The sequence below is a fragment of the Cyanistes caeruleus genome, chromosome 7 (genome assembly GCF_971803275.1).
Source record: "Cyanistes caeruleus chromosome 7, bCyaCae1.hap1.1, whole genome shotgun sequence".
NCBI lineage: Eukaryota > Metazoa > Chordata > Aves > Passeriformes > Paridae > Cyanistes > Cyanistes caeruleus.
In genome coordinates this window covers 21362221-21383277 of record NC_141707.1, presented here as the reverse complement: position 1 = coordinate 21383277, position 21057 = coordinate 21362221, and the positions used below count along the sequence as shown (strand labels likewise).

Genomic DNA, 21057 nt, shown 5'->3' with positions numbered 1-21057 from the left:
AGCCATGCAAATTGCAATTGTCAGTGAAAAAGATCTATAAGTTGAAAAGGCTATTAGCATTTCAGCTTTAACAGTTAATTTGAGTAATTTTTTTTTCTGCTAGTGTGCAGCTTAAAGTCTACATCCAAAACATTTAATGGTAAGTGCAGAAGTGTTTGTTTCATATTGTTATTTAATTTCAGTCATTAAAGAAATGTTAGAAATTAATTTGCGATATTAAAATATATTAACATTTTATATTACTAAGAATAAACTGAAATTTTTACTTGGGTAAAATCAAATATAAAAGGCTAATTATTAGTAACCAACAGGTGAAATAATTTGAAGCATTTATTTAAGTACCAAAGCAAAAACTGAAGCCTTTAAAAATACGGATTTTGTCAAATAGAAACAGAATTGTCAGCGTTTTAAACTAAATACAAATTTTGAAGTGCTGAATTTAGGCTGACAGGTTTCTATGGTTACCTACCTTTCCAATAGTTTGGTGAGATGTGTAAATAGGCCTGTGAGTCACTAGCAATTATTTGGGTTTTGTTTGTTATAGTTGTAATTCTGTGTTCAGTTTGAATCTAATACAGTTCGTACCACATGCTTTGGTTTATGTATATTTTAGTGTGTATGATTGACAGTGATTGAGCATTTCTTATGGAGTGCTTGGTTTTTTTGTCATAAGTGATGTATGTTGGTACTTCTGAAAATGTAAACAACTTCTTCCTGTATCACTGTTTGATAAACAGGGATTTTTATGCTAAAAGGAGGTCTTTGTAAATGTTAAGCAAGGAGATAAGTGAAAGGTGTTTAAAAAACATTTAAAACATCTCCCAAACATTATATTGTACTCTTCCAAATTTGATCCATAATTCTATCATTATAATTCACTCAGTGACCCAAATGTCACATATTTATGAAGAAGCTTCCAAGTTACGCATTAATAGCACATAGTAATGACTGACAGGTTTAAAAATAAATGTTTTAATCAGGATGCTACAAGTTATCTGCAGCAAGCTCTTGATTAGAACATCTTCTTGTGCAGAGCACTTTCTTGAAATAAAAATAAAAGCTTATTTCTACCACCACCACATCGGTTTAGCAGAAAAAGCTGTAAGCTCTTAGACCTCTCTGCTCATATATATTGAAATCTAGATTATAGGCTGTAATTCCCCAGCCTTAGACTCGTCACTCTGGTAAAGGATGAATACGTGTTTTCTCAGTAAGGACTTACTGTCCTAACATAACTTGTGTTTTCATGTGAAAACAGGACAATATAAATAATTACCAACTTTTAACACAAGGCAAAAAATACTCCTAGCTGTCAGTTTTACTGAATTCATAGTAATGTAATCTTATTTTATTAAGGTATGCATCCCAATGTTGCTGGCCATGTGCACTTTTTTCCTTAATTTTGAGATTAGACTGACCTATGATTCAGAAATCATCTTGTGTCCTTAGAGATTTGGTTGCAGGTATATGGAAAATACTGCAGGAAAAAGACTGACTGCCTATTCTCTTCCCATGTGTCAAGCTATACAAAATATCCTGCTACAATGTTCAGAGCATTCCTAAATTTCCTATGCAAAGATTACTCGTATTTCAGCAATGTTGCTTGTCTACTGAAAGGGTGGGAAATGGATTTTATGGTGATCCAGACATATTTTTTCCATTTCAGATGGAAATTTAAGAGGTTAAAGTAGGATTTCTTTATAACATTTAATATTGTGCCAGGCATGTATATAGGACATAAACATGCCAGTTGAAAAACAGTTTTTTTAACAGAGCACCTGAAAAGATTTTAACCCAGTAGGATTCAATGAATGTTAGAGCTGTGGGTGGGTGCATATAAACAACAAGATTTGGTATTGTGCTGTGTGTAAGGACTATTTGAATAGCTTATTATTGTAATCTGAAACAACTGCTATTTTTTAAACTAACTTGTTCCAATAGTTGTTAATTCCTTACAAAATCAAAATCAATACAATAATGAATCTTTCAAGCAAAAGTAAAGTCTCTGATCTTTAAAAAAAATCTAAAGATAGATAGAAAGTGCTTGGAAAATTTATTTAAATATGGAAGTCTGAACAGATATGTTTCTCATTCTAATTTATTCATTTTATGATAAATTAATTTACTCAATAAAGGAATGCAGTAACATAAGAGGAATGTTTCTCCTGCTAGTCAGAGAAGTTGAAACTTGCCAGATGCTGTGATCTGGAGCCTAAATTCCCTCGATAGTAACTGTGATTGAAACCCTTAATATTGCTTTGTCCAGCTTTTGTACTGGACTTACCTCATTTTGCAGTGATATTGCTTTAGACAACACTGTCTTTTTATTTTTTTCTTGTGTTTTTCTGTCAGAGAGAGAAAATGTAATAGAAATAACACTGGGCTGGAAGGCTCTGTTTGAAGACTGCAGTGCCGTGTTCCCAATATCTGTACAGCTGGATCCCGAGTTCTGTAATAGACAATTAATTTCCTTTGGTATTTCAATGAATATCACTCATCTATAGTTAGATTGTACTCTTTATTTTTTAAATCCCATAATAAAAGGGGGAAGTACTGTTTAATGATACCAGAATTTTACTCAGTTAATTTATTTCTTACACTGTTTTAGTGTGACTCTGTGTGTGTGTGTGTATTTATACAGAACTGCTCAACTGGTCAAAGGAGATTTTAAGGATATAGTACTAATTTTTTCTTCTTGTTAAAGTTGCACTGTCAGTTGCTGCTGATAAAAGGTGGCATCGAGCCAGCTTCCTGAAGGAGCTATGGGGAGGGTCATGGCTTGTCATGACCTGGGCACCGGTACTTGAATGTTGTTATTATTGGGATGAAGTACCCTTAGGCTGTCATCCTTCCTGTAAATAGAAGGGGTTCTGATTCTCTGTGGTTTCCCAGTTTACCAACTTGCAGAACAGCTATTTTGTTGGCCCTAAGTTGGACTGAATAATGAATTAGAAGCACAGCACTATTCCAGGAGGCACTGATTCATCATTTTAATCTGTTAGCCTAGACTAAATCATAGTCAGTAAAGCCAAATAAGAATCTGTTTCCATATAGTTCATAAATTTAGGAACTCATTTGTATTGGCATATAGCCAACAAATTGCCCAGCTCCACTCTGCATGAAGTAAGGGCAGAATTGTAATTAGCAAGGAGCATAACTGAGGGCCAAAAGTGACTTTTTTCAGTGACATAGAGGAGTCACGGTGATGCTGGCAGAGGGGATGATTCTTCTCCCTTGGAGTCGGTCGCCGTTCAACCACTGCTTTGCTTCATTGCCTCTTAGAAGAGTAACAAGAACAGTTCTGTTAATGCATCTATTAACTAAACAAATTCTGTTGTTAATTTCCAGAAAAATCAAATAAAACCATTCAAATTAGAATATAATGTTTGCAAGATACTGGCCTGTGTTTCGGTTTATCAGGATAGAGTCATAAGCGTGCTGTTGTTGAAGTTTTCACCAATGTGTTGCTGTTGTAACTGAAGTCTCATCTATCCTGATGAATATTTCATTTCCCCAATCATGCTATTAAAAACAGAGTGTTTTTACCCTTTCATTTCTGCTTTCTCTTTTCCAGTACCGTCGTGACAGCTGTGGCTGCGTCCTGTTTACAAATTGCTGCTAGTCACATTTTCAGTAGTCCTTATGGGTTTTGCTTTCCCTTAATACATCCAATTAGGAGGAAATATTTCTCACAAACACGGACTTGCTCTTCTCCTTATAATGACATAGTTCTGCAATCCAGGAAACAGTGCTGCATGGTGTCCATGTCCATGATTTCCTGATGTGGGAAAAACGTGTGGAAAGCATCTGGAGAGGAGGAGACCCCCTTTACCAGCTTGTTTCCTGTAAGCGAAATTGGAAGACCTTGTCTGTGCAAATAGATTTCAAAATAGAGTCTGCCCTTTGACTGTCTCCATAATTACACAGCGCTCTCTGTATTTTATTTGGCTGCCAGAGCAGTTAACCCCTGGAAGTAAGGGGCTGATGATGGCGTGACCAGCACGGGTATGCAGACATGACCATGTGAATACACTCTTGTTTGGAGAAGCCTGTCGTTAAGACCCTCTTACAATATACTTTTACCAAATTTGAGAATTATCATGTGTTGGATTATGTTGATTAAGATACATTATATCTGTAATGTACAGAAAATGTGGAGGCATTTGTTGCAAAAAAAGAAAAAAAAAGTGAAACAAAAAAAAGTTCTTTCTTGGCTTTGATGTAATCAACATCTGTCAACAGAATGAATTTGCTTTTGTTTAATTTCAAGGGCTCTTGTCCTTCTACTTTGCCCAATCAGTTTCAACTTCTGCCTCAGGCATTTCCCTATGTTGTTCTTGGACTTTTTTCCTTTTATTTTCTTCTCCTTTTTTTTTAGCAAATGTGCAGGTTATTGCATCTGAAATGTGAGCTGCTCTTCTGCTACACAGGTTACACAGAGCTGGAAAGGACCTTTAATCTTTCCCATCCTATTTTAGAAGCTTGGACATACCTTTGCAACAGGAGGGGTTACAAAGTCAGTGTTTTATAAGACATAGTTAAAATTACAAGTAAAGGTCTTTCAAATCACAGCCATTATTTTGGACTGAAAAATGGGAACATTTGGTAATTAGCAGTAAGAACCTATGTATTCTTACCTGGTTGCATTGGCTGGATTCCATATATTGTTACCCTTAGTGATTTTTAATACCTCATTTTAACTTTAATCCTCAGAAGTTTCAGCAAAATGAGTATTTGTACAAGAACCTAAATTATGGTAGAGTATTAAAATTACCTGACAAGCCAAATGAAAGATCTCTAGTTTATGTCCAAATATCTAGATTTATGTCCAAATGAGTATATATTAAGAAAATCTCTACAGTCATTCTTTTTTCAGTTTAAAAATAAAGATTAAATCACATATTTTGAAAAGAGTTGTCAGAACAATGCTTTTGATGTTATTAACTTTATCAAGAGCGAGTTGATTTTATTTCCTAAATAGTTTGGGGTGTTAATTCTTGTAATCCTAAATAATTTTGGTACTCTGCTTCTGTTGATACTATGACTAAATTATTTTTAAATATGTTAATTTATTTCTTGTCTCTTTTAAGATGCACCCTTTATTGTAGCTCAGAACTGTCATGAAGTTTATCAATTGGTAATATTTTTGTTAATTGCTTGGAAAATTGAAATTTTCATGAATAAATACCAAAAAAATGGTTGCTAACAATCACATTTGATGAATCATGTAAATGAGCAGTTTTTTGCCCAGCTACCCCACACTTCATTCATTGGAAACATAGCTTGATAAATTGCTGTAACTGTTAAACAAGAAGCATTAGAAAAGGGCTTATGTGAGAGTTCATTTCCAACATCTCCCGTTAAAAATACTTCTTGACCAGAGGAAAATCACATTTAAATTACTAAAATCAACTTAATTAAGGGTCATTAATAGAGATACACATAAAAAACTCCCCACTCTAGGAGTGAAATGGGAGCATTTCATTATATAGTGTAACATGCATGAACAGATAACAATTAAAATAGCCCTAGAGTAAAAGGCTAATAAATATAGGGCACTCTGTGCTGCAAAATCAGTCACTTAAAAATGCTTCCACTCTTCATAATTCTTGAATGCCATATTCAGCCCCTCTGACTGACTCATTTAAATGGAAAAGAAATGTAATTTCCACACAACATAAATTCATCTGGTAATTCAGAAGGGCTTACAGTGCATATTTCTATTATTAATCCAGATGAAGGTCTGGAAGGTGTGCTGAGGAATCCAGCGGCTCCGGCAGGACATGCGTGCACAAGGATTGCACAGTGGGATTCACTGGCGGCTCAGCGGAGCAGTTGTCAGTAATTTTCTGTGCTCGATGCATCCGAGCTGCTGATGTGATTCAGTAACACTGCTGATAATTCTCCTTAGTGCAGCTGATAGTAAATATTCTGTTGCACATGGCAGGTGAGGTAGCCTTGCTGTTGGGATACAGAATAAACATGTAAAGGGTCAACTTCGTATCCCTGGCTGTGCTGGGCTGTTACCAGCCTACCCAGCTTCACACACCATGCTCTCCGGTGGCTCCAGTTTCTGCTGGAAGATGTATAAATGCCATATTTGTGAATTATCTCACAGTAATTAGTATACACAGAAGGCTTAACAAAAGGATGTGCTTGAGCACCAGTGTTTCAGAAGTAAAGGCACTGAGAAAAGCTTTGATGGGTATAAGGGGTGGGGAGGAGGGAACCTCTGAGCCAGACTTGGAGAATACAGACAGTTGTTCCTGTCTCAGGTGATTGATGATGTTGCTATATCGAATTAGCTGGGAATATGGGAGCTTGAAAAATAAAAGGAGCTGTGGAGGCATTAGAAGGCCTTCTTAAGGAAGGAAGTGTGTGGATGGAATCCAGATTTTCATTACAGACCAGTAACTTCATTGTATTTTAATGCCATTTTATTTAATTTTATTTTTACTTTGTAGGAGAATGTTTTCTCTTATAAGTTTTTATATTTCAAATAAAGGTTTAGTTGTCTTGTGTTTATAATTCTTGTGATATAATTTAGGAATTGTATTTTACAATGGTGATACTTATTTGCTTGTCTCACTTCATCTGTTCAAGTAGTAGGTATTTTTGTATGCATCTGGTTTATAATGAGTAGTTAGTAGAATAACAACAGGCTACGGTACCTTATTATCCCGTTATTTTGTGACAACACTTGCAGTGTATCTTTGGGAGAATAGAGGTAAAAATTTTCTTCTGAATAAAACATCCCTTCTTAATGTGAGCTAGTCAATAGATGTACACCCATGGATATGGTTTAATGTATTTAAGAGTGTGTATTTGGGGGAGCACATTGGGAATAATTTACAAGCACACTTTTACCATTCTTCCCCAGTTAAATTGTGGCACAGTAGACAAGGTGCCCAGGGAGCATTCTGGGCATCAAGGAGAGCGTTTAAAATGCATGTTCACATACTGATGTCCATGTGGACTTTAGCTAACCACAGCAGTGAGTGTGGGATTTTGATATATCTGTAGTACCTTTAGCTGTGCTAAGAGCAAGGTACTTCAACAGCACTTTGTAGAAGAGGCAACTTGGCTTACACTGTCAGAGTGATTGCTACTTCTGATGGCCCAAAAGTTGCTGCCTCAGCAGATTCTGTGCTTCCAAATTCCAGAAATGAGTACAAACCAGACAGGGAGTTTGTAGGATGCTTTGGGTTCTTCAGATGTGCTTACAGTTGCAGTTTAGGTGACCCTTTCTCCTTTTTTTGTATGTTTGGGTGATTTTTGTTAATTAGACAATGATTTTTTTTCTTGTGGAGGAGACTCTAGGAAAGTAGATTATGAGTCTGCTGTTTAAATTTTACTTAATAGGCTACCAAATCAATCCAGCAAGCTCTTAACTGGGCAGCCCCACTTCCCTGGAGGCACTTGCTTCTGTTTTGAAGCAGGTAGCTTGCATTGGGTACTTGGGTTATACTGAGAGCTGGACATGAACCTCAGCTCCACTTTGTTATTTATCTACAAGTAAAGCAAGCAAACAACAACAACAACCAAAACAAAAAAAAATTAACCAAGCAAAAAACCCAAACAAAACAAAAGAGCAAAAAAACCCAACAATGACAACAACAACAATAAAAACCACCAGTAAAAATTTGCTTGACTAAAAGTTTCTACACCTAGATTTTAACTTTTCAGATATTAGAATATAAATGTAATTCTGATCAGTGCAAAGAGACAGTTGGGAACATTTCTAACGCAAACCTGATGCAACTATTTCATTCAGTCTGGGCTTGGGGCTCCAAAACAGTGCATAACTCAAATCTTCTGTATGTCATGGAATACTGTAAAAGGGCTGTCTTAGAAAGATTGCACATGTGGAAGGATAATTTCTGCATCTGAACATGATAAATGAATACAAAGGAAAGGAAGAAAGGTACAATAGAATAAAAGCATGCAAAATAAGAAAGAAATTATTCTGGAAATAAATATTTTTACTTAGTTACAAAATATGCAGTAGACTAATTTCTTAATTTCTGTGATACAAAAATGTTTAGTTACTTCTGTTTAAACAAAACCATTTTACTGAAGAATAATTATTCGTCAGGATTACTTGCCACAAGATTGCTCTTGTATTTGTATACATAATGACATTTTTGAGAAGCAGATCAACTATTACGTTAAACTTATGTTTCACAAAAGAACCTATGTTTATATTGTAGAACATTTGAGTAGTGGAAATACACACTCTGTAATTGTAATGTAATTGGGCATTGTCAATAATCCTTTTGAATTTTCTGGTTTTGATGCTAGCATTGTCTTTTGTAGTGCATTATTTTGGTTTTGATGTCTCTGAGAGCCTTTGGGTCTCAACTGCCCTTTCTTTTCTGTTTTTTCCTTTTTTCTTTTTTTCCTTTTTTGTGGGGGCAGAAGTGTCATTGCCCAACTACTAAGTTTGAGCTATGAAACTTTTGCCCCAAATTCCCATGCTAATTAAATTGAAATATGATTCAAATACTCCAAATAAATTGCAAATTTTAATCCCTTCAATTACTTCTGGCCAAGATTAAAAATAACTCCTGAAGCTTCTTCTGTTGCCCCCTGAACAAAAGGAACTGCTCTTTGTGTCTTGAGCAACAAGACAAAGATCAACATTACCTTTGTTATGCTCAAATATGTGACCAATTCTGCAGAAATACAGCTGAAAATATTGTATGAAATAACATTAAATCTTCTTTTTTTTGTCTTCTATTTTCTTGCTATTGTGCCTTATTAACTGCTTTGCCAAGCCTTCAACAGTGCAGCTGTGCAAATTGCTCCAAGCAGAGGCCAGTTAGGGTATCACTCCTGTCTGTAAATGGGGAAATTTACCCACACTGCTTTTTAATGCATCAAACCAAAACGGATTTGGTATTTTATAAAGCTTCAAAGTATTACTTGGGAAGGTTTTTTGTTCTCATTTCTTTTCATTCTTTCTGCTCTTAAAAAGTACAAGATTTGAATTACCCTCAGCAACTACAAGAGTTCTGTGGTTTGTTTTACATGATGCCCTTCTTTTTGCATACTCTCCATTTTGTAATGTGGGAGTAGAAAAAAAAATTTAGTAACTTTTAATTTATCTCTTAACAGGTTCTGTGACTGGCTGCCACATAATCTTTTCTGTGTGCAATCGTAACTACCTCCACAGGCACTCAAGCAATCATCAGCAAAGACGCTTCTTCTTTCAGGGACAAAGAAATGCTGCTTATAGTATAGTTCGGCCAGCCATGGTTTCTCCAGCTCACCAAGTTCCTAAGGTACTGCAAGTTCTGTTACCTAATCTGTTCTTCAGCCAGTGTAGAGTTTGACTGCAGTCATGATCAAGTGTATTTGTTATCCAACAGCTGGGGGTTGGATCACTGTCCTGTTGCTTGGTCTGGTATTTGAAATAGGAGAGCTGATGTTCAGCTGTCTACCATGTTAAACTCAGTTATGTATTTAGTTATGAGGGAGTTCAAACCTGGGGCTTGTTCAGTTATAGTAGAATAAATGTGAGTATTATAATTATCTGTCGAAAATTCTGGGTCCAGATTCTTGTTTGGAGCAATTGTAGACAGTCTTACCAGAAGTCAGTAGGAATCATTCATGATCATCTGAGTCCCCTTCTGTATAAATCTCCAGCAAGCTAATTATAAAAATGCTTATATTTTGCTGATGGTTTTATTATTTGGTTATGTCAGAAAGAAAATGTACAATACCTGCTGGTAGCTGTCCCACAGCTCCACTGTATGTTTTAAACTTCTCTTTTTTGTGCCTGAGTGTTCTTTTTCCTTACAACATATATTTTTGTTTTTATTTACTTTAGAGCCAAAAGGGACTTTTTGATGAAAATGCAAATTTAACATGTGCTCCACTTCTGGTTTCCCTTTTTTCCTTTTCTTTTTTTCCCCCTGTTTAATTACAGCATAGAGATTAACTGTTTAGTATCTTTTCTTTAGCCAAAAGAAACCAAAGTACCCTTTCTAAACAGTGCTTCACAGGATGTGCATTAGTACTTCTTACAATTTTGTTTTTCATTTTAATATAGATTTCTTATGCCAAATATAGGGCATTTTCATGGGCCAAATATACTAAAAACTTGTTAGATAGGAAATCAGATAAGAATGGTGGAAGTTGGGCTCTTCCTACCCTAGAGGTTGTGGAAGCTCTCTGTGCAGGGAGAACATAGGGTTACATGCTCTATATATTTTCAAAAGCTTAAAAATCATAGAATTAAAAAACTTAATTTTCTGTATTTAGATGCTTCTTTTAGATGAAGAGAAAGAAATATATTGTCATAATGAAAAGTTATCTTCCCACATCAGAGTTCTCAGACATCTAAAAATCACTTCATGTCTATGAACTCTGAAAACTTGAGGGCAAAATTATTGCTTTTATTCAGAATATGCCAGAAATCACACTGAAATAACAGTGTTTTTTAAGATGTTGGTGTGAAACTGTCCACACAGACGTTTGTATGTACGGTGCTTTGGGCTTTTCCCTTCACAGTTCTTAGAGGTCAGTAGGATCATGTCTCAGTTAATAGGCAAGTGCCCTCCAAGAGGAAGGCAGGGGCGATACTGTGTATGGAACTGCTAATCCAACAAATGGTGTTGTTTTGTTGCTGTTGTTTTTTTAACTAAGGCCCAAACTGCTGCAATGGGACGTTGTTAAGGTTGATATGGCATTAATTTTAAAGAAATGGGAATCTGAAATCCTGTTGGCAATAGTTTGCCAAATATACTTTCAGTTTTTATCAGATTAGACATAAAATACCTGTAACAGCAATGGTAGTTTTTCTAAAATCCCAGTAGAGTTCATCAATTGCCCCGCTCTTTGTTACTCCAACACCCTGTTGTCGTATGGTTGTTTTGTGTACAGCCAAAATGCCTACTTTGTTTTCCGGCAGCCAGCTTGACTCAGTATTTTGTGAAGTCAGTGCAAAACTCACCCTGTGGCCAGCATGGCAGAAAATCAGCTTGGCTGTCATGGGCAAAGGGATTCTTCTGCAGCCAGTGAAATAGTCCAGGACCTGCTGAGAGAAAGTGCATTGCCAACTATGTGCAAGACATTACTATTCTTATTAGCTTTCATGTTTATAAACATCATTAAATTGTTGTGGATTTTAAAAAATCAGATATTAAATTTCACCTCAAACAAGGGCTTAGAAGTTCTTGTGTGGAAAAAATGAGGCTTATTACACTTCCCTTGACACAGCAGATTGGGATGTCTTTGTGTGATGTTGTAGGTGGACAAATTTGGACACAGCATATGAACTAGATTAATGTGTAAAAACCTCTATATTAAAGTAAGTTAAATCCTAAGGTTCTTAGTCAAAAAGCAATCTCATGGATTTCTCAATAAGAGTTTTATTTGAATGAGAAACATGGGATTTGATCAGGTTTAATTTTGAGACTAATTCTGTATGTTTGTCCGATCACTTCCAGTGTTTAGATGCCTTTTGTAAAAAATGTCCCTCTTTGCAAAAGAAAATGAAGAGTTTTTAAGTCTTTCTCCCAGTTTCCTGACTTGAAACTGTGCTGGAAGTCAGCTGCAGTATCTGGGGTTTCAGCACTGGAAGGCTAACAGACTGTGTAAGTCAGTAGTAACAGGCAATGTTAAGTTCAAAAGGGCAGTGGAAGAAATACTGAGGCAGCCTTGAGGGTTTGCCCTGATGGCTTAGGAAGGTCGATACTACGACAGAAAGGGCAAGCTGCCATGAAGCAGGAGGCAGTATCTGAGAAAATGATCCCATTGTCATGCTCAGTTTTCTGATCTTCATTTTCAATCCTTTTTCTCCAAGCACATAAAGAAGCCAGACTATGTGACGACAGGCATTGTACCAGACTGGGGAGACGACATAGAAATTAAGAATGAAGATCAGATTCAAGGGCTTCGTCAAGCTTGTCAGTTGGCCCGTCATGTCCTGCTTCTGGCTGGAAAGGGCTTAAAGGTAACAATTACAGAAGTCCCATAACAGCTTGAGTGTCTCTTATGCTTTCACTTATTTGGGGTTTTTTCCTACTTTTTTGTTGTTTTAACTTTCCTATAATGTGTATCCAACTTTAAGTTTGATCCTGTAAAAGTAAGGATTTATTAACTTTTGATTCAGTTCTGCTTATTTATTTCTGTACTTTGGACCTACGTAGTGCATAGTTACTGACTGGCTCAGGTGTAATATCTCAGTGTTTGTAATCTCCTTCACTTTGGATTGTGTCAAATCCTAAGGCACATGCTACATTCTTTCCTTTCATTTCATGACCCATCTACCTCATATGTTATTCTTCCCAGCTCTGCATGTGTACCAGCCCACACTTGGTCTGCCTCCTCCATTCCTGTCCATCCTTCAGCCCTCACTGTCCTGTGGGATCCAGTATGTCTCACAGAGCTGCCGCTGGAAAAAACAACTGCCAAATTCTACACAATTTTCCAGAGTGCATTGATAATAAAGCCTCATGATTTCCAGAAATGTTCCTACAGTATGCTTTTTAGGATACCTCCCATGAAAAAATGTAGAGGGAGGAGCCTACTACCAGGTTTTGCAGATGAAGAGATGCTTTTTTAGCCTTGCCTTGGTATTTCATGTAATAGCATATTGGATAAGGTGAAATGGGTTGAGTAGCTATGAGATGCAGAGATAGATGGGGACTGTAGGTCAATGCCATTGACTTAAAAGGGGATTTTTCTTTCAGCTATCATCACTCTTTCACAAAGGTTTAGTTCTGGAGCTGGGATGGCAAATAACAAAATTGCCTGAAGCTTTAATCTTACATAGCTTTGTGCATGTTTAACTTTTTAATGTTCAATTATTTTTCAGTACAATAAAACTTATTCATTTAAAGGCATATACATATTCCAAAGGTTCAGGGTGCAATGTGGGTTTTGAATGAGAGCAGTATTTCAAAAATACTCTTTGGTTGTTACCATGTGTAAACACAAATGTATGCAATAAGGTGTAGTTTAAGATGCAGTTCATATTATGTGCCAAATCATACATAGTAGCAAAATACTACACATACATAATGAATGTTTTGAAGCAAAAAGTTATATAAGTTAATAGTTACATAACCAGGACCTGTATACTGGGAGAGAGGTGGCATTTGGAGTTGCAATGCTGAGAGTACAGCCCAAGACAGTCACAGACTGATGGCGAGCTCTGTTTTACACAAGTGTTTGTTCAAGACTCCCCTGAGTGTGAGGATGCTCCAAAACTCTCCCTCATTGACAGTGAGCGTCTTCTGCTTTCCAGCCTGTTGCTGCACATGGTCAGTTTATACCCATCTGTTCTTATGCCAACACTGCTCTGTAATTCAGGCAGTTTCCTGCCTTTCCTTGTGTCTTTCCCTTCATGCAGGAATAGAGCTGTGCACCAGACTAAACAAACCAAGCTCTTTTACCCTTTTCTCATAATCTGAACTTTACATTCCTATTTTACCTGAAGAGTCCCATCCCTCCACCTGTTCCTCTTATCTTGCTGAACCCACCTTGCACACAGTCCTCCAAACTGGCTGTTGCCTGTGTTTTAGCTAGTGGCAGTAAGATCCCCCAATATAACAAAGGTGCATTATGATCCATGGATTCAGAGAGATGTATTTTGAACATGGTTTTGATGTTGCCATTACTGCCTGTGGGATTTCAAATTACAATACAGTATTATATATGATAGCTTTCCTGGGTTTGAGTAACAGATTTGGGAATAAAACCGCAGATTCTTTGACATGAAAATATTTTATTATATACCATTGAATTGCCCTGTTCCGAATAAGTGATTAGGGGCACAGCAGGTGCCACCCCAAACTTGCCCAGCTAGCAAAAGTATCTTTAAAAGTAAAGCACATACTGTTAAAAGCAGAACTTTTCACAGGGTGTAAGCCATGCAGAGACCAGGGGTCTGTCTGCTGAGTATCCAAAAACTACATCAAATTGCTTGAGCAGAGCAGCAGTAGGCAGCAGCCAGCCGGGTACATAGCAGTTCAGTTTGTCTGTGGGCTAGAGATGAAGATGTTTCAGCAAAGGCAGGAGGAAAAAAGCCTGTATTTATCCAGAACCAACATCTGCCGTGTCCAGTCCAGACAGCCTGCCAAGGCTGCGGCTGCCATCCCAGCACTGAGGCTGCCATGGCTGCTGCAAAGCGGGAGCATGTGCAGTAATTCCAAATCCTGGTCTTGAACCCACTGTCATTGCTCCTCACCTGCCCAGCAACGTTTCTGTGCTGAACAAAATTCAGCTGAGTAAACAGACCTGGTTTTATCCTCAAGTGCACTCTCCTGTATTGACTGTGCATGGCCACACAATATTTCTATATATAACTGTCTCCTGCACCACAGCCTACCTGTGTTTCACATGTTACTTCACAGTCACAGCCACTGTGATATTTCCTTCAGTGTGCTAAGAATGATACTCCATACAAAGTATGATTTTCAAAGGCTCGGAACTCTTTCAAAGCAAAATCAATTTACAGAGGAACCCTCAAAAGTACTCCTCAATTAGAGAGGTTTCCCTACCAAATTTCAGCTCTAACCATTCCAGCTACAGAGTTGATCCAAAAGAAAAGCAAAAATAATGTTGTTTTATGCATGTTCACTTTGCACTCCATGGACATCCAGAAAATGGCTGAATGATTTATGAAAGGGGTTTTTTTAATATGTAAAATCTTGAGGAAAAGATTTTAAAAAAAAGTAAAATATCCTTAAAATTTGAATCTAAATATTTCATTGTTTTAAAAAAAAATAAGAATACCTAGAAAGCAATTTCTTAAAATGCTTAAATACATTGTGGTGAATGCACTGGGAAATTATAAGAATTAATATCCTTTCTTTTACAAATAAAAGGGGAAAATAATGTTGTGTTTTAAGGGACTGAAAGCATTAAAACAAGGTATTTCTGTATCAGCTACTGAAACGATGCCATGGGAAATTGGTGTCTTTGAGAAAGTAGATATGGAAAAAAGAACAGAAAGGAAGTAGGCAGGATTTTAGGTTTTCTAGGAACCTTTGAGTGCTCATTTCTAATGCATGCTTTATTTAAATTATTTTTTTTTTCAGAAAAAAAAAAGTTCATACATCAGTAAAGTATATCAGACAGTATAGTGTTTTGTATCAAAACAGTATATTTGAAACGTCCAATATTTCATTGAAGCTTGGCTGCAATCATATTCAATAAATATAAGAAACTCTCTTTGCTTTTTTAACAGGATGTTATGTTTGATATTTTAGGTTGGCATGACAACTGAAGAAATAGATTCCATTGTTCATCATGAAATAATCAGACAGAATGCCTATCCATCACCTCTGGGCTATGGAGGTTTTCCAAAATCTGTTTGTACTTCCGTAAACAACGTGGTATGTCACGGTATTCCTGACAGGTATTTCCTCAATAATGTACATTTTGCAACTGGAAATTAAAGTGTTAAACTGAAATTAATAAATTGTATTTAATTTTGAATATACTTCAGCTTAACTAAATGTCATTCTTAAACACATTGTAGATGCAGAACATGTTACTCTATGATGCTGACAGCTATTATAGAAATATATGTGAAATAGGAAAAAAATATATTATCCTGTTTGTCCAGACACTTAAAGAAAAATAGCAGATTGCATTTTGACTTTAGTGTGTGTGGGGAAAAAAACCCAGTATGGTCTGATTTTTTGTTCATCCAGCAAAATAAGTATAGGCTAAGGAATAAATATATTTGAATTTATGTGGGATTTTTTTTATATTCTCAATACATTCAGCTACTCACAAAGTAAAATATGAACCCTAGTGAGAGAAAAAGAATAAATATAATGGTGGATTTTTCAGGTGTTGATATGTTTTTCGGGTAGTTGTTTCTCATTATTTTATATTCAGCTACACTTGTTCTCTAAATAGTTGGAGCTGAACATTAAAAATGGTTATTCTGTTTGCTTCTGCCTTCCTCCATCACAAAATATCTACCCCTTGATTTTTTATGTATGTGTCATTAGGTGTTTATTCTTATATTCCCTTTGTTGGGAACTGTCTGTCACCATTATTTTTTTTTTCTGTTTATGTTTCAGTCGACCTCTTCAGGATGGAGATATTATCAACATTGATGTCACGGTGAGTAATTCATATAAAAAATAGTCTTTGATCAACTTTAGAATCACTAGTAGCAACAGGAAGAATAGTGGATTGGAGATGGGGGATGCACAGATGGATGTGCTGTTTACTTCTGAGCCAAGGCACAAGCAGCTGGTTTCCTTTTTTGTTTTTAACTGTGTGTTTATTCCAGCTAGACCCAGGCCTGACTTGAATTTAGGACTGGAATCAGATGCACTGAGATCAATGTTGGCCTAAGTGAAATGTCAACCCAATCCTGCTATGTGTCATGTTTTTGAGAAGGTGTAATTGTTATTGATCCACTGTGTAGTTAATGCAGAGCACCACAGTACTGGGCAGCAGCTGAAGATAGATATGTATGAGATGAGCTAACATGAAGAAAGCCAGCATTTTTCCTTCACTCTGCCAAGATTGATCTTCCTCTTCCTGCTGATTTTGAGTGGGGCCTGACATTATCTTACTCTGTCATTAGAGGCTGCATTGGCCTGGGTATGTCAGTCTATTTGGACAGCAACTCTTTTGCTAGCAGTGTTCCCTACATTTATTAAAATCCCTGAAGGTAGTGTTGTGTTCCATTTCTGGTATAGAAGCCCTGAACCTTTTGAGCAGAAACAGAAATAGTGTGATATAAGCAGGACTTAATATTTCCAGGGAATCATCAATTATAGCTATTTAAATAAACACAGGCTGGGTTTTCCTAGGAGCAAGAAAGCACAGGAACTGGAAACCTAATTCTCATTTCATTTATAAAAAAAAAAAAAAAATGTTTTGCAGAGGTCTTTTTTCTTTTTTGCTCTGCATGTTTTTATTTTTCTAAAGTGCTGTTTATTTCTAATATGAACACAGATGTTTTTTGAATCCCACCATTATTTTGCAATAATATGTCACATACAAGGGAGTAGAATCTCATAAAAGCAAGCTTTTAAAATCATTAAAGAACCTATTGGTAACTTGATACTACTATCATACTGGCAGAATGAAGAAATCTTTAGCAGACCTACCTCTGAGCATGAGATTCAAGCTTTCTAAAATATTTTTTCTATTAAAATTAGGGTCAACGACCTTTTTCCCATTATATACTCATGTGTGATCCAGAACTGGATTTGGTTTGCCTTGGGTTTTTGATCTTTTTAAATTCTTTCCCATCTCCATACTTTCTAATTGTAGAATTCTGACTGTCAGGTTTACACAGTGCAATCTAGCATTTTTAAACTTCATTTTTTGCCTTCATTTTTACTGGTGTGAACTGGTGTTGCTTTGCTCAGTTTATTAAATTAAATCAGTTTGCAACAACTAAGGATTTAAATCATATTTCTTTGTACCTCCTTAAGGTTCATTTTACTTTTTGTTCAGTATGTCAGGATAATAATGATACTGTAGATTAAAAAAGTATCGACTCATATCACAGATACTTTCCATGATAAACTAAATGAAACTTTTTTCTATTAACACAGTGTCCATATCTTGTCCATTCTGCTTTACAAATGTCTGACTAAATATTACTGGCCTTTTTGCAGACATATATTTATTTGCTTCTAATTTACTCTCATAAAATAAAATAAATCTTGACATTCCTGTGAATGTGAAGATTCTGCAAGGATGGCAATTTCTGACTATCCTTGTAAGATTTTTTTTATCATTTGAAACTGAACTGTGCTGTGTGTGATAATTGTTTAGTCCAAGGCAACTGAGGAAAAAATACTATTTTTCAGCATTATTAACTGATCTCTTATCTTATTTTTAATGAGCAAAACTGGGGCATTTCACAGCCTCACAGAATAAAAATCAAAGTAAATATTGCACAACAAATTGTTTATAATTGTGTACAGGTTCTATAAAGTAATTAAATAATACTCAAGTTGTTATGTGTAAACACCTAGCACTATGTACAAGTTATCTGGAAAAAAAAAGTCCATTTTAGCACAATTAAGTTGGTAGCATTTCATAGATGAAATACAAATTTTATAGGCTTGAAACATGTAGACTTGAAAATGGGTTTTAATATAGAGACAATAGTATTATCCATTACGGGATCCTCAGCATAGTGCAATTTTCAGCCTATTGTTGCCAGGTCAATGTTTCCTACAACTTGGTTCTTTCACTGAATTTTAAGGAAATAGTATGTTACAGTTGCTGTGGTTGTAGTTTATTAACATCAGAAATATGTAATTGCAGCTGATGGGCTGCAGTAATTATTATTTGGTTTGTTGTTGGGTTTTTTGTTGCTGTTTGTTGGTTTGTTTTGTTTCTTTTTTTTACTCTCCTGTTACATTTTAAATCTGTGTTTGCTTTTCCAGGATGATGATGTCTAATGTTGGGGGTTTGTGTGTTTTACTTGCTAGAGCTAAAAACAAACTAGTTCGGTTTTAATATGAACTATCTACTTTAAAACCTGCCCAATGGGCATTAAATAAAAAAATAAAATAAGATTTTGTGATAGTCTGAACTGGCAGAGGAAGGTGTGGAGCAGAGGATTGCAGCTGCTTTTTGCCAGAGTGGTGGCAACACAGTTGGGCCCTTGCTGGCACTCACCTTTCTTTAAAATACCCCTTGCTCCTAGTGGCCTGCATTTTCTTCATATCTCAGCCTGAAGACAAACCTGGCCTTGGGATAAACTGTCTGTGGCATGGAGTTTTTGGGATTGTGGATTTTTTTTTAGTTTGGAATCAACAAAAAAGAATGTGAGTCTGTCTTTCACAAATAGTTTGCCAGTGGCAAAAGTTCAGTGGTTCAAGCTCAGTGAGTAATTAGTTGTAGAAGGATAGTTTCCCACTGTTTGAGGGAGAAAAAATGTTTTAGAAGATCAAAACTGTACACCATTATAATTTGTATTTTTGTAGGGAAATATCGCTTAGTCTTACAATTATGGGCCTGCCTGCCATATGCAGGGCTGCAAACCCCATTTTAATGGTGTGTTGCAGAGCTCCATAGTGCATAGCCAGGATCTCTTGTGCTCAACAGAGAATTTCAGGAAAGCTAACGTTTAAAACCTATGAAATGTCAAAAAGAAAAGAGAAAAAACAATATGTAATTAATTCAACAGCACGTTTCATTTTCAGAATATGAAATTTTTCAGTGCCACAGCAGTACATTTATTCTCTCAAAATTAATCTCTGGAAATCAGAAGTGAAATCCAATGATAATGCCACATTACAGCTTAAAAATGAGATGCAAGAAAACCTGCAACAGCTGACTGGATTTGGTCCTTGCTTTCTGTGGGGTTCACTCTGGCTGTTGGTAGCAGGGTATGGCTCTCACCTCAGAGCTCCAGCGGGGGCTGCTGACTGCGGACATTCATCTTCCTGCCAGCCACCAGCAGGTTCCCCTGCTCTGGGGGCCAGCTCTGGGGCTCAGTCCCTGCCCCTCTGGGGTGCAAGCAGGTCCCTGGCTGCAGGGGTGGGGGCCAGGATGGGTGAGCACCCAACAGCCCCCAGGGCCTGCTTCAGCCCATCCACGGCCCCCACCCATCTTGCAAGCAGCCCAGTTATCCTCATGTCCTGTGGCTGAGTAGTGTCACTGCCTGGTGCACTGCTGGGCACTGATGCACAGCTTCTGCTTTTCTTGAATTTTTAATTGGCAACATTGGCAACCCTTAGACACCTTGCAATCTTTCAAGCTTTTTTTTTTTTTTTAATTTTCCTCTGCAGTGTTTTGCTTTTCCAGTCTTGCAAATATGACTTACCTGTCTATCTGTTGCAATATATCGCTTGTTCGTAGAAAGAATGGATTTAATTAAGATGATGATTTGTTTCTGGATGCAAAATGAAAAAATGTCTTTAAATTTCTGCGTATGTTTAGGTGTATTACAATGGCTACCATGGTGACACTTCTGAAACCTTTTTGGTGGGCAATGTGGATAAATCTGGTGAAAAGTTAGTGGAGGTTGCCAGGAAATGTAGAGATGAAGCAATTGCAGCTTGCAGACCAGGGGCTCCCTTCTCTGTAATTGGAAACACAATCAGGTAAGCCTTATATTGACAAGTAAAAGGAGGGCTGGCAAATGGGACAAAGGTTATTGGTGGTTTGGTATAAAGCTGATGACATGTTTTATGATTCAAAACCATCATTTCAGTCTGATATCAGTATGTGAACTGCCAAGCTATAATGTTGTTCCTTGGGTAAGAGGTATTTTTTTTAAAGTGAATTACACTAGGGTCAGCAAAGATAACTGTAGAAAAAAGACAAAGATATTCATAAAGTAGATTTGAATTAACAGATGTAATTTGTAGTGGGCTTTTGTTTATTTTTTATTTGTGACAGTACACCACATCTGTCTAACAGTGTAAGACAGTTAGAAACCATTGTTTTCATTGAATGTTACAAAGGAATTAGTCAACATAAATAAGCTCTTTGTTTAAAAACTACAAAAATATTTAACTCGAGAGCTTCTGATCTTACAAAGAGCAGTGCCTGCTAACGTCACAGGGAAAAAAGAGCTGACATTCAGAGATTTTTCCCTATTTTGCATCTCTTCTAGCCTTCACATAAATGCAGTCATGACTCCTCTGCTGATGGCTTTAAATAAAAATGCACCTTAGTTTTTTGAAGGTACCTATGGATTATTTTAAAATGTTTGCCAAAAGAAAGAAATAGACATATATCATATACATTTCATTAAGCAATACTTCTTCGGACTGCTAATGGTCCCAACAAGCTATTGAATTCATTCTGATTACTTAAAAGCTGCAAGGCTTAGTCACCTTGAAAGGATGCTGCCTTTTTTTTTTTTCTTTGTAAATCTTCAAATACTTTAAGAAAAAAAGAGAACGGCAAAATATCAGTTAGATATATTTATAGCTTTAAAAATATTGTAACAGAGTCTGAATCAAACTTTAGTAAAACCTCTTTGGGTTATATCTGAGAAGCTTTTATTGAAGACTTTGTATAAAATTGTGTTTTTGACAGTTTTAAATTATAGGCTAACTAGCCTGGAGAAAAAGGATAGTGTCTTTCTGTTCTTTCATAGGA

The 21057-nt window shown here is 36.4% G+C and overlaps 1 protein-coding gene across 6 annotated transcripts in view; it reads left to right on the top strand.

The window, feature by feature from the left end:
* Positions 1-21057, top strand: part of METAP1D (methionyl aminopeptidase type 1D, mitochondrial) — a 44562-nt gene that overhangs the window by 13812 nt on the left and 9693 nt on the right. For 2 of the 6 annotated variants that reach the window (XM_086896893.1, XM_086896896.1), the window contains exons 2-7: positions 3575-3845; positions 9118-9284; positions 11810-11959; positions 15222-15370; positions 16047-16089; positions 19888-20051. In XM_086896893.1, the coding sequence (XP_086753019.1) occupies positions 3782-3845; positions 9118-9284; positions 11810-11959; positions 15222-15370; positions 16047-16089; positions 19888-20051 (737 nt within the window). In that variant the 5' untranslated portion in view covers positions 3575-3781. The remainder of the gene's footprint in view (positions 1-3574; positions 3846-9117; positions 9285-11809; positions 11960-15221; positions 15371-16046; positions 16090-19887; positions 20052-21057) is intronic. The other 4 variants (XM_086896894.1, XM_086896897.1, XM_086896895.1 and 1 more) reach the window with 2 other exon arrangements.